At 41.5% G+C, this 14,216-nt stretch overlaps 1 protein-coding gene and 1 long non-coding RNA gene across 6 annotated transcripts in view; one reads left to right on the forward strand and one right to left on the reverse strand.

Moving 5' to 3' along the window:
• Positions 1–6,010: 6,010 nt before the first annotated feature.
• LOC139185416 (uncharacterized) lies at positions 6,011–6,638 on the reverse strand. The gene is made up of 2 exons (XR_011569045.1): positions 6,296–6,638; positions 6,011–6,195 (listed from the first exon to the last, which is right to left on the reverse strand). It is a non-coding gene; the product is annotated as an uncharacterized lncRNA (long non-coding RNA).
• An 11-nt stretch (positions 6,639–6,649) lies between these two features.
• The window catches only part of SPATA7 (spermatogenesis associated 7), a 35,915-nt gene continuing 28,348 nt past the window's right edge, over positions 6,650–14,216 (forward strand). For 2 of the 5 annotated variants that reach the window (XM_070797972.1, XM_070797973.1), the window contains exons 1-2: positions 6,650–6,829; positions 12,612–12,686. In XM_070797972.1, the coding sequence (XP_070654073.1) occupies positions 6,811–6,829; positions 12,612–12,686 (94 nt within the window). In that variant the 5' untranslated portion in view covers positions 6,650–6,810. Of the gene's footprint in view, positions 6,830–6,852; positions 7,010–12,611; positions 12,687–14,216 lie in introns of those variants that run through there. The other 3 variants (XM_070797970.1, XM_070797971.1, XM_070797974.1) reach the window with 2 other exon arrangements.

A 14,216-nucleotide genomic window follows, 5' to 3' on the forward strand; every position in this document is an offset into this window, starting at 1 on the left:
TAGTGGAACGAGCACTAAATCAGGAGTCAGAAAGCTGAGTTGTGTGGGCTGAGGGTGTGCTCTGGGCTCCAGCAGTCTTTTCTGCAAGATGAAGGTTTTGGCTTGGTGATTACTGGCATCCTTCTAGCCCCTACATTTTCTGATGTACAAGGGAAAGTATTTGTTTACTGTTACCCTTGTTTAGAAAGTAAATTAATAAGGCTCAGAGCGTCACTGTTTTTTTAGCTTATTTGTCCAGTTATCTTATATAAGGATCTACTCTGCATGTTATAAATGACACAGAGGAAATCATTCTGTGCCCAGACCATGACCACAGTTTCTAGACTGTGCCTCCACTGTAGGCTGTGTCTCCTGTACACATTTTTAAACTCACAATGCTTTTTTTTAATTTGAAGTTTCCTATGGGTACACATTTCAGTGGACACTTAATATTAGGTAACAAGAGCTGTTTTCATTATGTGTTTTCATACTGTTGGAAATGTTAGATTTAAAAAAAAACCATGAAATAGTGAACACTGAAAAATTGTTGCAGACAAGGAAATGAAAGGACTCAGAGAAGGTTCAGTTCAGTTCAGTTCAGTTCAGTCGCTCAGTCGTGTCCAACTCTTTGCAACCCCATGAATCACAGCACGCCAGGCTGACCTGTCCATCACCAACTCCCGGAGTTCACTCAGACTCACATCCATCAAGTCAGTGATGCCATCCAGCCATCTCATCCTCTGTCGTCCCCTTCTCCTCCTGCCCCCAATCCCTCCCAGCATCAGTCTTTTCCAATGGGTCAACTCTTCTCATGAGGTGGCCAAAGTACTGGAGTTTCAGATTTAGCATCATTCCTTCCAAAGAAATCCCAGGGCTGATCTCCTTCAGAATGGACTGGTTGGATCTCCTTGCAGTCCAAGGGACTCTCAAGAGTCTTCTCCAACACCACAGTTCAAAAGCATCAATTCTTCGGCGCTCAGCCTTCTTCACAGTCCAACTCTCACATCCATACATGACCACTGGAAAAACCATAGCCTTGACTAGATGAACCTTTGTTGGCAAAGTAATGTCTCTGCTTTTGAATATGCTATCTAGGTTGGTCATGACTTTCCTTCCAAGGAGTAAGCGTCTTTTAATTTCATGGCTGCAGTCACCATCTGCAGAGAAGGTTAGAGAAACCCATATTTCAGTCAATAAAGGCAGAGACTGACTGTGTCTGAGGGAGTCAGTAACCCAGTCTCATCTCCAGCATCTGAGCTTCGTCGTTGCTCAGTCGCTAAGTCGTGTCTGACGCTGCGACGCTGTGGACTGCAGCATACTAGGTTCCTCTGTCCTCTGCTGTCTCCCAGAGGTTTGCTTACTTGCTCAAATAGTATAAAGAAGTAATTAATGCATCTAAATTTAAATAGTCCTGAATGTCCTTCATTTCTGTCCTTAATTTTGTTTAGAGTGGAGATTAGATCCCTTAGGGCATTGAAAAGGGATGGTTGTCACTGGTGGCTTACAAACTCAGGGTTTTTTACTTGATTGCATGTGGCTATTCAGGATTCCTAGGTACACCTAGAGGAGCTTTATTGCAACTTCCCAGAAATCCACTAATCATTGAAACTTCAGACTCTATTTTTTAAGTGAAAAAAATAATATCAGGGTAAAGTAACACATCAGTTATGCTTTTTGCTTTGCTTTCTTTTTAATGGTGAAGACACTTAGAGAATGTATTAAGTGGAGATAACCAAACCTTTAGGTCAAGCATCACCTTTGATGTATTGTGGCAACTGATTGGCAGTGGAAAAAGAGATAAAATGCTCTTCTTAAGCTATAGGGACAAGCTACCTAGTAACCACAGAATGATTCAGTTCTGTTCATGGAGACTTCCTCTCTTAATTGGATGAAAAGATTTAAGGAACACACCTGGGGAGCCATGGAGACGTATGATAGTTACTAGTGGGCTTAATACATGCAATTCTACAAGTGATTCTTTTCTTAGTAGCAAGAAATCAGCTAAGCTCCCCCCAGAGTCATAATCCTGTGCTCTTTTACACTGTAGGAAGGGACTTCCTTGGTGTCCAGTGGTTAAGAATCCACCCGCCAGTGCAGGTTCAACCCCTGGTTTAGGAAGATCCCACATGCCACATCCCACATCCCACACAGCAACTAAGTCCATGCCCTGAACTACTGAGTCCAAGTTCTCGAGCCCATGAGCTGCAACTGCTGAAGCCCACATGCCTAGAGCCCATGTGCTGCGACAAGAGAAGGCACCGCAAGGAGACGTCAGCGCACCGCAGCCAGAGAGCAGCCCCCTGCCCCCCACCACTAGAGAAAGGCTGCCCGCGGCAAGAAAGACCTAGTACACCCAGCAATAAAATAAATAAATCATCTTAAAAAAAACCTTTTTAAAAATAAATAAACTGTAAGAAAAAAAACCTAAAGTGTGGAATGGAGCATAATAAAAAGTGCAGTGACCTCTGTGTAGTGTTACACAATTGAGAATAATTTTCTATGGACAAGATGATATTTGTGTTCGGATATCAGAGTTCTTTTTCCCAAGGGAACTCAAAATGGTCTTTTGGGATCAGCTTATCCTATTATCACCCTTTCTTGTCTTTTTTTTTTCCCTGTTAGGATCATGTTGCTTTATTGAGAATTATGGTCATCACTGTTCTCTCTAGCTTTAACAATTAAATTAAGAAAAATCAAGTTATAGGTTGACAATGATGACATTTTTTATTCATGAAGGGCCTTTAGATAATCCAATGACTTCTTTCTGTGCTCAGGAACGAATTCGGTATACATGCCACTACTGTTGGAGAAGTTCTACCTCGGAGTCACGTTTCAAAATGCTTTTCACCCCTTACACTCCTTGAGTAAGATTTGTAGGTTAATATTGTCTCCTGTGGGTTGGCTGTCTTCCTCACAGAGACACAGTTTAAAACTTTCCTAAAGCCCCCTCTAGTGACAAACAGCAAATTAATCCATTACTTCATAATATTTAATACCACCAAGCTCTAAAGTTCCATTTTCTCATCTATTTATTAGATAAATGAATAAGCTACAGTATTTTGATTGGAGAATGGTTAAGATATAGTCAATAGCTCGAATTTCCAAGGTTCCCACCAAAACCTAGGGGATTTTCTTTTGAAATAAAAACCAACATCATTTAATTCCATTTCTTTTCTCTGCCCTGAAGCGTACACCTTAAAAAAATCCCCTAAAAAATGTCCTTCATTTTTATCCTTCAGGAACATTAAAGATGAAAACATGTTTATAATGAGCCACTGAATGGGAAAAGATTATCTTAGCCTTTAGCTCTTGGTGTCTCCATTACATTCACTGCATAATTTTCATTCATAAAGCTAAGCATGGCCAAACAGAGAAACATAAATTCTCTAAATTATGAAATCAATGGTAATCTATAAAGATATAGATTAAATGTAAATGTAATAATACAATGTTTTAAAATAATAAGTAATAAAATACAATAAACTATACAGTATATGTATTGAGCTATATATTATGGTGTGTAGTAAATATTATGGTATGTAATAATATATTATGGTATGTAATGATACATAGCTTATTTCATTTGTATCTCTTTTTCCAAAGAGCTTCAAACTCATCTAATTAAAAATAGGCTTGATTAAACCATTAAATAAGAGAAGAATAAAAGCCTTGAGTCGTATCTGACTCTCTGTGACCCTATGGACTGTAGCACACCAGGCTCCTCTGTCCAGGGGACTCTCCAGGCAAGAGGTCTAGAGTTGGTTGCCATTTCCTTCTCCAGGGGATCTTCCTGACCCAGAGATCGAACCCGCATCTCTTATGTCTCCTGCACTGGCAGGTGGGTTCTGTAACTGCTAGCTCCACCTGGGAAGCCCATATAGAGTATATGTATTAGGCTATATATTATGGTATATAATAATATATAGCTTATTTCATTTGTGTATTTCCAAAGAGCTTCAAACTCATCTAGTTAAAAACAGGCTTGATTAAACCATTAAATAAAAGTAGAAGAATAAAAGCCACCTGCATAATATAGGGAATTAAAGAGATGAATAGAAAAATAGGCTATGAATAGTTATTGCAGCAAAGCATAAGTCTTAGTTTTGAGCTGACAAGCTAAGACAAAAAGAAGAAAGTCAGAAAAGTAAACATACCAGTGCATTAAGAGAGCAAAGTGCTTTCCTTCTGAAATACAGATAGACAAGCCTCTAGATAGCAGTAACGAAAATGTATCATTGGAATCATTCCTTAACAATGAGAAATTCATGTTTTAATATTCAACAAAAAGTCTCAGGAACGTCTGTGCTCCAAGGACATTGCAGTTGGTGGTGACTCCCCATTGGAAGCGTGTTCCTGGGAGCGAACTCGACAATAAACCCAGGCCAGCTGCACACATTTACCCATGATCAGGGTTATCTCTGGGGATAGCAACCAGAAAGGATCTTCTCTCTCTTTTTTATACAGAGTGAAGACAAAGGATAATTAAATTAACTATCATAAAGGGACTTATGATAATATGTTCTCTGCTATGGTTGGAAAGAAGAGGACTCTCTCATGCACTTCTTGAAAGAACTGGAACAAAATACTTAGAAATCATGAAATGAGGATGGTTTCAGTTGAAGTTGGCTACCAAGCAATGTAGTCTTCACAAGCCTCATTTTGTTGTCTTTCAATCGTGGAGCCCCTTTCCTTTTGGAAGCCAAAATTTACTTTTGATACCCAAAGGCTACTTTCACAAGAGAAACTGGCATCACCCTTGAGTGAGTCAGGTCACTGTGTTGCCTCTCCCAGGGGTGTTTGCCCTTTATGCTTCAGTTCTAATCCAATTTAACAAATGCTTACTGGAGGTCTAGTATATGCAAGATATTTTCCAGATGCTAGTAATGGAATAAAGGGCTTCCTGTTCTTAGCGATTTCAAGCATTAATGAGTAGGTAGGCAAGAGTGTCATTGTTCTCTAGGTAACACCTGACTCTCTGCCCCTCACTTCAGTCGCTCAGTCGTGTCCGACTCTGCGACTGCAGCGAAGCCCATGGACTGCAGCACGCCCTGTAGCCCTGGGTGTCCTGCCCCTGTACCCTTCTAAATGACTTTTCGTTGTTGGGGCCACAGAACCGTCACACACTTCCACATTTCTCAATTCTGAATCTAATTTTCTCCTTTCCCTGGAGTCGTAGAAAATCAGGAGTCCAGGTGAATTTCTGGCTATAGATACACCTTTCCTTTTCATAATGTTCCTAATTTACTCCTCTGTGCCTGAATTCCCCTTCTGAGACAAAAGTCTTAAAAGAGAGAAAACTGTTATTTGCTGAACACCTCGTTCTGCCAGGCACTGCATGTGTTAATCCTTACAACTACAAAGTTGGTACCATCTCTTACATCTTAGACAAGGGGCTTCAGGCTTGGAGAGGTTTACAAAGCAACTCAAGAGATGTAGGAACTCATTGCAGCAGAAAACTCACCATCAGACGTTCCACATGTCTGCCTTCAAAGACAGTACTTTTGCCATTACAGAAGAGATGGTGGGGGGTGGGGTGCAATTTTGCGTCTCAGAGGACCTTTGGCAACAGCTGGGGACCTTTCCTGGCACAACCAGGAGTGGAATGGGTGGGCTGCTACTGCCATGCAGTGTGCAGAGGTCAAGGCTCGCTGCTGAACACCCCGCACTGCACAGGACAGCCCAACAATCATGCATCCAGCCCGGAATGTCCGTAGACCTGCTGCGGACAAGGACACGTTACAGAACGCTGCCCGGCCCCAGTCTGCCCTCACGTCCAAGGATTCAAAAGTAACTCCTTCGAAATTAAACAAATTGTGGAAAGCCACGGATAATTCAACACCTTGTTTACGCTACAACTCGCTTCCATCATAAAGGAAAACTGATGACTTAAGATTTTATTATTATTTTTAATATAAATTTATTTATTTTCATTGGAGGCTAATTACTTTACAATATTGTATTGGTTTTGCCATACATCGACATGAATCCGCCACGGGTGTACACAAAAAGGCGGAAGGTGGTGGTGAAAGAGGAGGGGGTGGGGGGAAGCTCAGGAAGCAGAAAGGAAATGTAAAGTGATTACTGGGATTAAGAATTAAGATAATATGTAGATGCTTTTCATCCCCAGGATTTTCACCAATCCAAATGTTCAAGTACTGCTGCTGCTTGTAAATTTATTTTGGGCTTCCTTGGTGGCTCAGATGGTAAAGCGTCTGCCTGCAATGCGGGAGACCCGAGTTCGATCATTGCGTCGAGAAGAAATGCAAACTGATTATTGGGGTTAAGACTTAAAATAATACGTAGATGCTTTTCATACCCAGGATGTTCACTTATCCAAATGTTCAAGTACTGCTTGGAAATCTAATTATCTAGAGCCGGTTAAATGTGACCCTTACTTAGCTCAACCAACAATTCTTTCCGGGACCCAGGGTACACGGACGCCCGATGAGGCCGGCATGTCTTCCCGCTCGTCCCGCAGCGACAAGGCCTGCCGGGTGCTGGGGGCGGAGTCCCGACGGGCAGCAGAGCCGCAGGGCCGCCGGCCGGCGCTGCACCCCAGCGTCCCAACTTCCTCCGCTCCCCTCTCGAGACCGGGGGGACAGGGCCGGGGGGGCGCGTCCCTGCGCGGTGACGTCACAATCCGGCGCCTCGGGGCCCTCCCTCAGCCGCCGGCCGCGCGTCAGTCTCCCGCCGCCTCCGCCACTGCGCCGCGCCGCCCCGCCCTCCGGCTGCCTCTCGCCGAACCTCTGCCGCGGGGAGCCGGCCGGGCCCCTGGAAGGGCCGAAGGGGACGCCGCAAGTCCCCGCGGTGTGGCCGCAGGAGAGCCAGAGCATGGACGCCAGCCGGAGAGGTAAAGGGCCGCCGTCGCGGGCGCCCGCCGGCTGCCCGGCCCCCTCAGGTGTGGGGTCGGCGTCGCTGCCGCGCGCGCGCGCTCCCGGGCCCCTGCTTGGTCGTCAGCGTTGCCTCCGAGCCCTCCACAAGCTGTCTAGGCCTCTCGCCGCTGAGGAAGCCTTGCGTGCGGGCTCCCCAGGTGCGCTTGTTGGCTCAGAGTTTGTTACTCCGGCCTCGGGAGGCCCTGTCCCCCTGAAGTCGGGCGGAGGCAGACCTCCCTGAGCCCCGAATCAAGTCCTCCCCTCGCCCCCTGCACTTAGGGGTGAGCTTCGGTCTCTTCATCTCGATCGTGGTTGTAAAAACACCCATGTCTTGGAGCTCTTGAGGATTAAATGCAGATAATACCTACAAAGCTCTTGGCACACTGTTAACAGTGTGTACTTAAGAAATACAAAATCCTCCGTACGGTAACCCCGCCCCCAGCCCCGCCCCCAAACTACACGGTAACCCAGGAATTCTCCAACCTCACAGTGAATATTGATTGCCTAGGAATCGTGTTAAAAATGCAGGTCTTGACGGAGGGGCTGAGATTACTCATTCCGAATAAGCTTCCAAATGATGTAGTGTTACTGGCTACAGTTTCAGTAGCAAAGAACTAAGCCATTTTCACTATGTATACTTGCACTTGACTGAATACTCTGGGTTAAAATGGGCATCACTGTGGAACAGTTGGAACCATGTAACTAACTCTCGAGGAGTCAGCCGAACCCAAATAGTTTACATCTTCACACTTTGTGAGCAGGGCAGATAAGGCAGTCTTCAGGCTTCTCCCAATTCAGTGTTCGCATCTATTTTAAATTATACCTTTAAACCAAGCTGCCAGATGGTTCCTAGCAATGTCTTGCTTTGCATACAAGTGTGCCTTTATTATGTAGTCATCGATCAAAATAAGTGCTGTTCTGAATGTAGGAGATAATTATTCATTGATCAGCAAGCTGTATTTTCTGACAGTTTACCATCTAAGTTCCAGAAAAAGCAAACAAAAATACGTTTATGGCTTTCAAAAGTTTTACCACAGAAGCTAACATGACTCTTGCTGTATACTGGAAACTATTCCGAAATTATCTCGAGTTTTAATGCACAAAACATCTTGTACATTGATTTCATGGTGAATAAATGAAAAAAATCATAAATAACTTCCCAAGGTCCCAGTAAGTGACACAACAGACTTTCAATCCAGGTATGATAAAGCAAAACCTTAGAGCAACTTAACTATCTCATGGTAGAAATGGGAGCATGGGAAAGGATATATGTAAAAAGTAGAGTATCATAGACTTAGTAAGTCTATTTGTTAATTAGGTTGTTTTTAAAATGAGGTTCATGTAAAAAAAGTAAAAAGGTTTCTGTTTTTATAACTTACCCAATTTAACTAGCTCCATTTTTAGGACATTATATAATGTTTGATACATATAGTATCAAACATTGCTTTTTATTGAGCTTTTAAGAAAAATGTAATACTCAACAGAGATCTGAGGTAATTGTTAATAGAAAACCATAAATAAATTTAGCTAGAGCTAAAATACCTAAGAAGACATCGAACAATGGACTGGCTTAAAATTGAAAAGGAGTGTGACAAGGCTGTATATTGTCACCCTGCTTATTTAACTTATATGCAGGGTTTTTGAAGTCCAAACCCCTTCCCTCGGAATAGGACCCTTAAAGAGCTAATTAAGTTAAAATGAGGTGGTTAGAGTTGCCCTAATCCCACCTGGGGGCTTCCCAGGCAGTGCTGAAAGTGAGAGTGTTAGTCACTCAGTCTTGTCCGACTCTTTGGAGCCCCATGGACTATAGCCCACCAGGGTCCTCTGACCATGAAGTACATACAGAGTACATTATGTGAAATGCCAGGCTGGATGAATCACAAGCTGGAATCAAGATTGCTGGGAGAAATATCAACAACCTCAGATATGCAGATGATACCACTCTAATGGCAGAAACTGAAGAGAAACTAAAGACTTGCCTCTTGATTAGGGTGAAAGAGGAGAGTGAAAACTCAACATTCAAAAAACTAATATCATGGCATCTGGTCCCTTCACTTCATAACAAAAAGAAAGGCAGGAAAGTAGAAGCAGTGACAGGTTTTCTTTTCTTGGGCTCCAAAATCACTGTGAACAGTGACTGCAGCCATGAAGTTAAAAGATGCTTGCTCTTTGGAAGAAAAGTCATGACAAACCTAGACGGTACATTAAAAAGCAGAGACATCATTTTGTCGACAAAGGTACATATAGTCAAAGCTATGTAGTCATGTATGGATGTGAGAATTGGACCATAAAGATGGTTGAGTGCTGAAGAATTCATGCTTTCAAACTGTGGTGCTGGAGAAGACTTGAGAGTTCGGTGGTCTGCAAGGAGATCAAACCAGTCAATCCTAAAGGAAATCAACCCTGAATATTATTGGAAGGACTGATGCTGAAGTTCTAATACTTTGGCCACCTGCTGCAAAGAGCCAGCTCAGTGGAAAAGACCCTGATGCTGGGAAGGAAGGAAAGCAAAAGGAGAAGCGGGCAACAGAGGATGAGATGGTTGGATGGCATCACCGACTCCATGGACATGAGTTTGAGCAAGCTCCAGGAGATGGTGAGGGACAGGGAAGCCTAACGTGCTGCAGTCCTTGGGGATCACAAAGAGTTGGACATAATTTAGCGACTGAACAACAAAATGCACCTTTTAAATTGATTAGATTTCATTACCTCTGATGATTTTAAGAGCACAGGGTACTAAGACATCTAAAGTTATTTCTCTTTTATTGTTTATGGCCTCTGACATTGTGCTCTCTCACTTCTCTGTATATACCTGCTTTTTCTTTTTCTGTCAACTGTAGGGAAACACATTCATTAGGAAGGAACTTGGAAGGAATAAACTGCATACAGGGAATAAACTACATACTTCTTAGCCTGTTTCATATGGTATAGTAGTAGCATGGAGTATGATGTGAGTACTAAGCAATTTATATTGATCAGGACAGTGTAATGGTTAAGACTCAGGAGCCAGACTGCTGAGGTCTTGCTGCTGAGGTCTTGGGCAAATGACATGTCTTACCTCTTTGTGCTTCACCTATACAGTGTGAGTAATGATAGTACCAATCTCATAGGATTGTTTTAAGGATTAAGTGAGTTTCTAGCTACAAAGTGGTTAAAAGGTTGCCAGGTACACTTAACAGTATTCAGTAAGTGAATACAAGTGAAGAAATTCAACTCAAATTGGTTTAAGCAAAAGTGGGAATTTTTGAGCTCCTGTGGAGAAGAGTCTAGGGAGGGTAGAGCTTCACACATGGTTATATCTCAGTGCTCAAGCAGTGTTATCAGTGATCTTCTTTGGTCCTGGTTCCACTTACCTCTGTGTAAGTTTCCTTCTCAGGTTCCCATTGCATGGGGCAAGATGGCCACCAGTAGTGTCAGGCCTGTTTACGTTCTAGGGATTTCCTAATAGTTCCAGTAAGAGTCCCAGGACTGTGTCTCATTGTCTGGACTAGGGTCACATAGTCTTTGCTGATTTAGTCACCATAACTGGCCAGTTTGGGATGACACGCGCACCTCCGACAGTGGGATCCTCTTGAACCAGCTAGGCTAAGCGAAGGGAGGAGTGGTTCCTCAAGCAGGTTGAGGTCGTGTTTTCCTCAAAGGGGCACTGGATTCTGGGTAGGCAAAAAGTCAGCAATTTTTTCCTCTGGAGAAATAAGATTTGTTTGAGAGTTTGGTGGTTAGTTTTCTCCTTTTATATTTCTATATGCTCCTTCATGACTGTCTTTACTACCAACTCAAGTGTTACCACCTTGACTTCTCTTGTCCTAAGTAAGTTAATGCTTTTCCTTCTTGCTCTCTGACTTACAGTGTAGATGGAGCTTCTTGGATATTCTTATCTCAGGTGGTTTTTTTGTTTGTTTCACTGTCTTCCAGCAGGATTTGTTCTCTCATCCTGGATTTTAGTTCTGCTGACTTGATACCTCTTTTTCTGTTTTCAAACATCCATATTTCTTTCAGACTTTGACTGTGTCTTCCCCACACCTTTATAGCTTATAAAGCAGAATGACCATTTACCCATTTAAAACATGGCTTGGAATACACTATATTTGCTTGTTGAATTCCATTAAACTCTGTGACTCAGCTTTCCTATCTTGGAGGTTACCCTTCAAAACACAATCACTTTTGGGGGACAGAAGTTGTTTTGTGATGAAGTATATATCTAGTTTTCTGATAGCCCATCTTGTCTGAAAGGTGAGACACTGATGTTAGGGGAGATACTAGTTTTCTGTACCCCAGTGTTCATTACAGCACTATTTGCAATAGCTAGGACATGGAAGCCACCTAGATGTCCATTGACAGATGAATGGATAAAGAAGCTGTGGTACATATATATACAATGGAATATTATTCGGCCATAAAAAGAAACACATTTGAGTCAGTTCTAATGAGGTGGATGAAACTAGAGCTTGTTACACAGAGTGCAGGAAATCAGAGAAACAAATTTTGTGTACTGATGCATATGTATGGAATCTAGAAAGATGGTGCTGATGAAATTATGTGCAGGGCAGCAGTGGAGACGCAGACACAGAGAACAGGCTTGGCATGGCTGGTGGGGGAGGAGGGGAGAGCAGGGTGTGTGGAGAGTGACGTGGAGACACGCATTACCATAGGTGAGATAGACAGCCAACGGGAGTTTGCTGTATGACGCAGGGAACTCATCCAGAGCTCTGTAACAACCTGCTGCTGCTGCTGAGTCGCTTCAGTCGTGTCCGACTCTGTGCGACCCCATAGACGGCAGCCCGCCAGGCTCCCCCGACCCTGGGATTCTCCAGGCAAGAACACTGGAGTGGGTTGCCATTTCCTTCTCCAATGCGTGAAAGTGAGAAGTGAAAGTGAAGTTGCTCAGTCGTGTCCGACTCTTCTCGACCCCATGGACTGCAGCCCACCAGGCTGCTCCGTCCATGGGATTTTCCAGGCAAGAGTCCTGGAGTGGGTCGCCATTGCCTTCTCCACTGTAACAACCTAGAGGGGTGGAATGGGGAGGTTCACAAGTGTATGCCTGTGGCTGATTCATGTTAATGTTTGGCAGTTTACAATTGCATAAAACAATTGTATGATTCATGTTAATGTTTAACAATTTATAATTCTGTACAGCAATTATCCTTCAATTTAAAAATATAAATAAAACATATAAATATATATAAAAAATTAAATATAGGATGTTTAGATAGAATCCAAGCAGGAGGGTAAGTGGATTGGACTAGATGAAGCTTAAGACATCTTTAATCATTAAGTTCTGATATTTTTATGTACTTTTATATAATAATTTTATAAGTTACTAAATTATTCTGTGAGAAGATCACTTTTTTTAAGGACAGACCAGCCTATGATTAACTAAAATAGTTAATATATATATATTAACTCAAAATCTTATTGATTGTATCTCAAAATCATTTAAAAACCAACAGGTCAGTGATTTACGGAATAAAGTCAGTACATTCTCAAGTAACATAATTGATGTGTTTATTATTTTATCGAGTAAAACTTAAGTCTCAAGGGAGAACTTTTTAAAAAATAACTTATTTTCTTAAAAAGAAAGCCTTTTATCTATGGCAGCAGGATTTTTATGTGATATATTATTGCTGGTTAGTAATTGAATTGATTGAATAAATTTTAAACAATTTTGGTAAAGATAAGCTTATGATTTTTTATGTGTTCAGTAGTGTCTTTGTCAAAGTTGTGTTTCATTTGTCCTAATTCATGTTTTTTTGTTAAAAGTCAGAGCAACCTCTGTCCTTCCCACATTTGATGCATCATGCCTATTTAAAGGACACTTGAGCACCAAAAGTAATGGTAAGTGAGGTACTTAAAATGGTAAAAGATGGTTAAAAGATTGACCAGTTGTGTTTCCTTTATTTGTAAATTATATAGCATGATGAAAAAATACTTCATTTAATCCATATTTGAACTTCATACTACTGCTGTGCTGCGCCCAGTCGTGTGCTGCTCCGTACGACCCCATGGACTGTAGCCCGCCAGGCTCCTCTGTCTGTGGGATTTTGCAGGCAAGAGTACTGGAGTGGGCTGCCATTTCCTCCTCCTCCATACTACTACTTAGAATTAAATATTGCAAGAATTCCTGAGACTAGAGAGTGTAGGAGTTCATCCTGCCCTGGATGTGGCCCTGGTCGCCTCCTGCCCACTGTGGCAGCTCCAGCCCAGCTCTTCTGTTGCTGGCAGACTGCCCTGGCTGAAGGTTTGCCTTCCTTGTTAAAATGGTGATTAGCAGGTGGTTAAAGACACAGCACTGAAGAGGAAAAGCCAGGCAGAGAAAAAGAGCACTTGAAAAGTCCATTTTGTATCAGGAACAAACACTTGTCCAGTTGGGGCTCTTTATGCAGTTGGAATTTCTAGATCCTCTAAAAGGAAAATCAACATTCTCTAAGATGTTCTCTAAATCTATATTCTGTAAGATCAAACATCTTAATGTTTTCACATTTTAAGGACTTTAAATTTTAATGTACATTTTAAATATTTTATAATTGTAGCTTAAAATTTTTAAGCCTGGGTTTTTGGTCAAAATAATTGAAAGTCTTTTTTTCCTTATTTACATGAAAAATCTTTGCTGCCGATCCTCCAAATGTAAAAGAAGAATCATTTTCAATTACTCACTTATTTCTTGGTAATAAAGCACATATATACACATGGAACTAGAATCATAAACTTCGAAAAATAATTTTTAAATAAAAATTTTGAACTAGTTTTAAAAGATACATAGAAAAACAGACTGAAGAGCAGTATGTCATTTACTAAGTTTTTTTTTAAGAATATGTTGCAGAGCTGGTATAGAAACAGTGATTGTAAGTATGAGATTGCTTTGGTTCGCATCCAAACTATGTCCTTTATCAGCTGTGTGACCTTGAAGACGTCACATTCCTGTGCCTCAGTTTTCACATCTATTAAATGGTGATGATAATGACTAAGTAAGTCACTGCATGTAAAGAGCTTAGAACAATATATGCATAGTACCTTTTCAGTAAATGTTTTTAGTAGTAGTTGTAGTATCAGTGTCAAGGTTATCATTATTGCATATACTTTTATTATGCATAGAATTTCCGTAGAAGGATACACTAAAAAAGTAGCAAAGTTTACTTCTGGGAGAGAACACTTAGGGTCAGGGCAGGAAATTCACTGCTTTTCAGTGTATATGCCGTTTTAGCTGCATTTTTTTTAACTACGTGTATGTATTATTCTCAAAAACTGTTTAATATTTTTAGAAGTTATGCCTGTGTTTATGTTTATATTTTATATGTTTATACTTGTATATGCATGCTTAATTCTAAGATTTCTTTTAACAGTTCAGATGAGGTCAAGAAGTTTAAT

The sequence above is a fragment of the Bos indicus genome, chromosome 10 (assembly GCF_029378745.1).
Source record: "Bos indicus isolate NIAB-ARS_2022 breed Sahiwal x Tharparkar chromosome 10, NIAB-ARS_B.indTharparkar_mat_pri_1.0, whole genome shotgun sequence".
Taxonomy (NCBI): Eukaryota; Metazoa; Chordata; class Mammalia; order Artiodactyla; family Bovidae; genus Bos; species Bos indicus.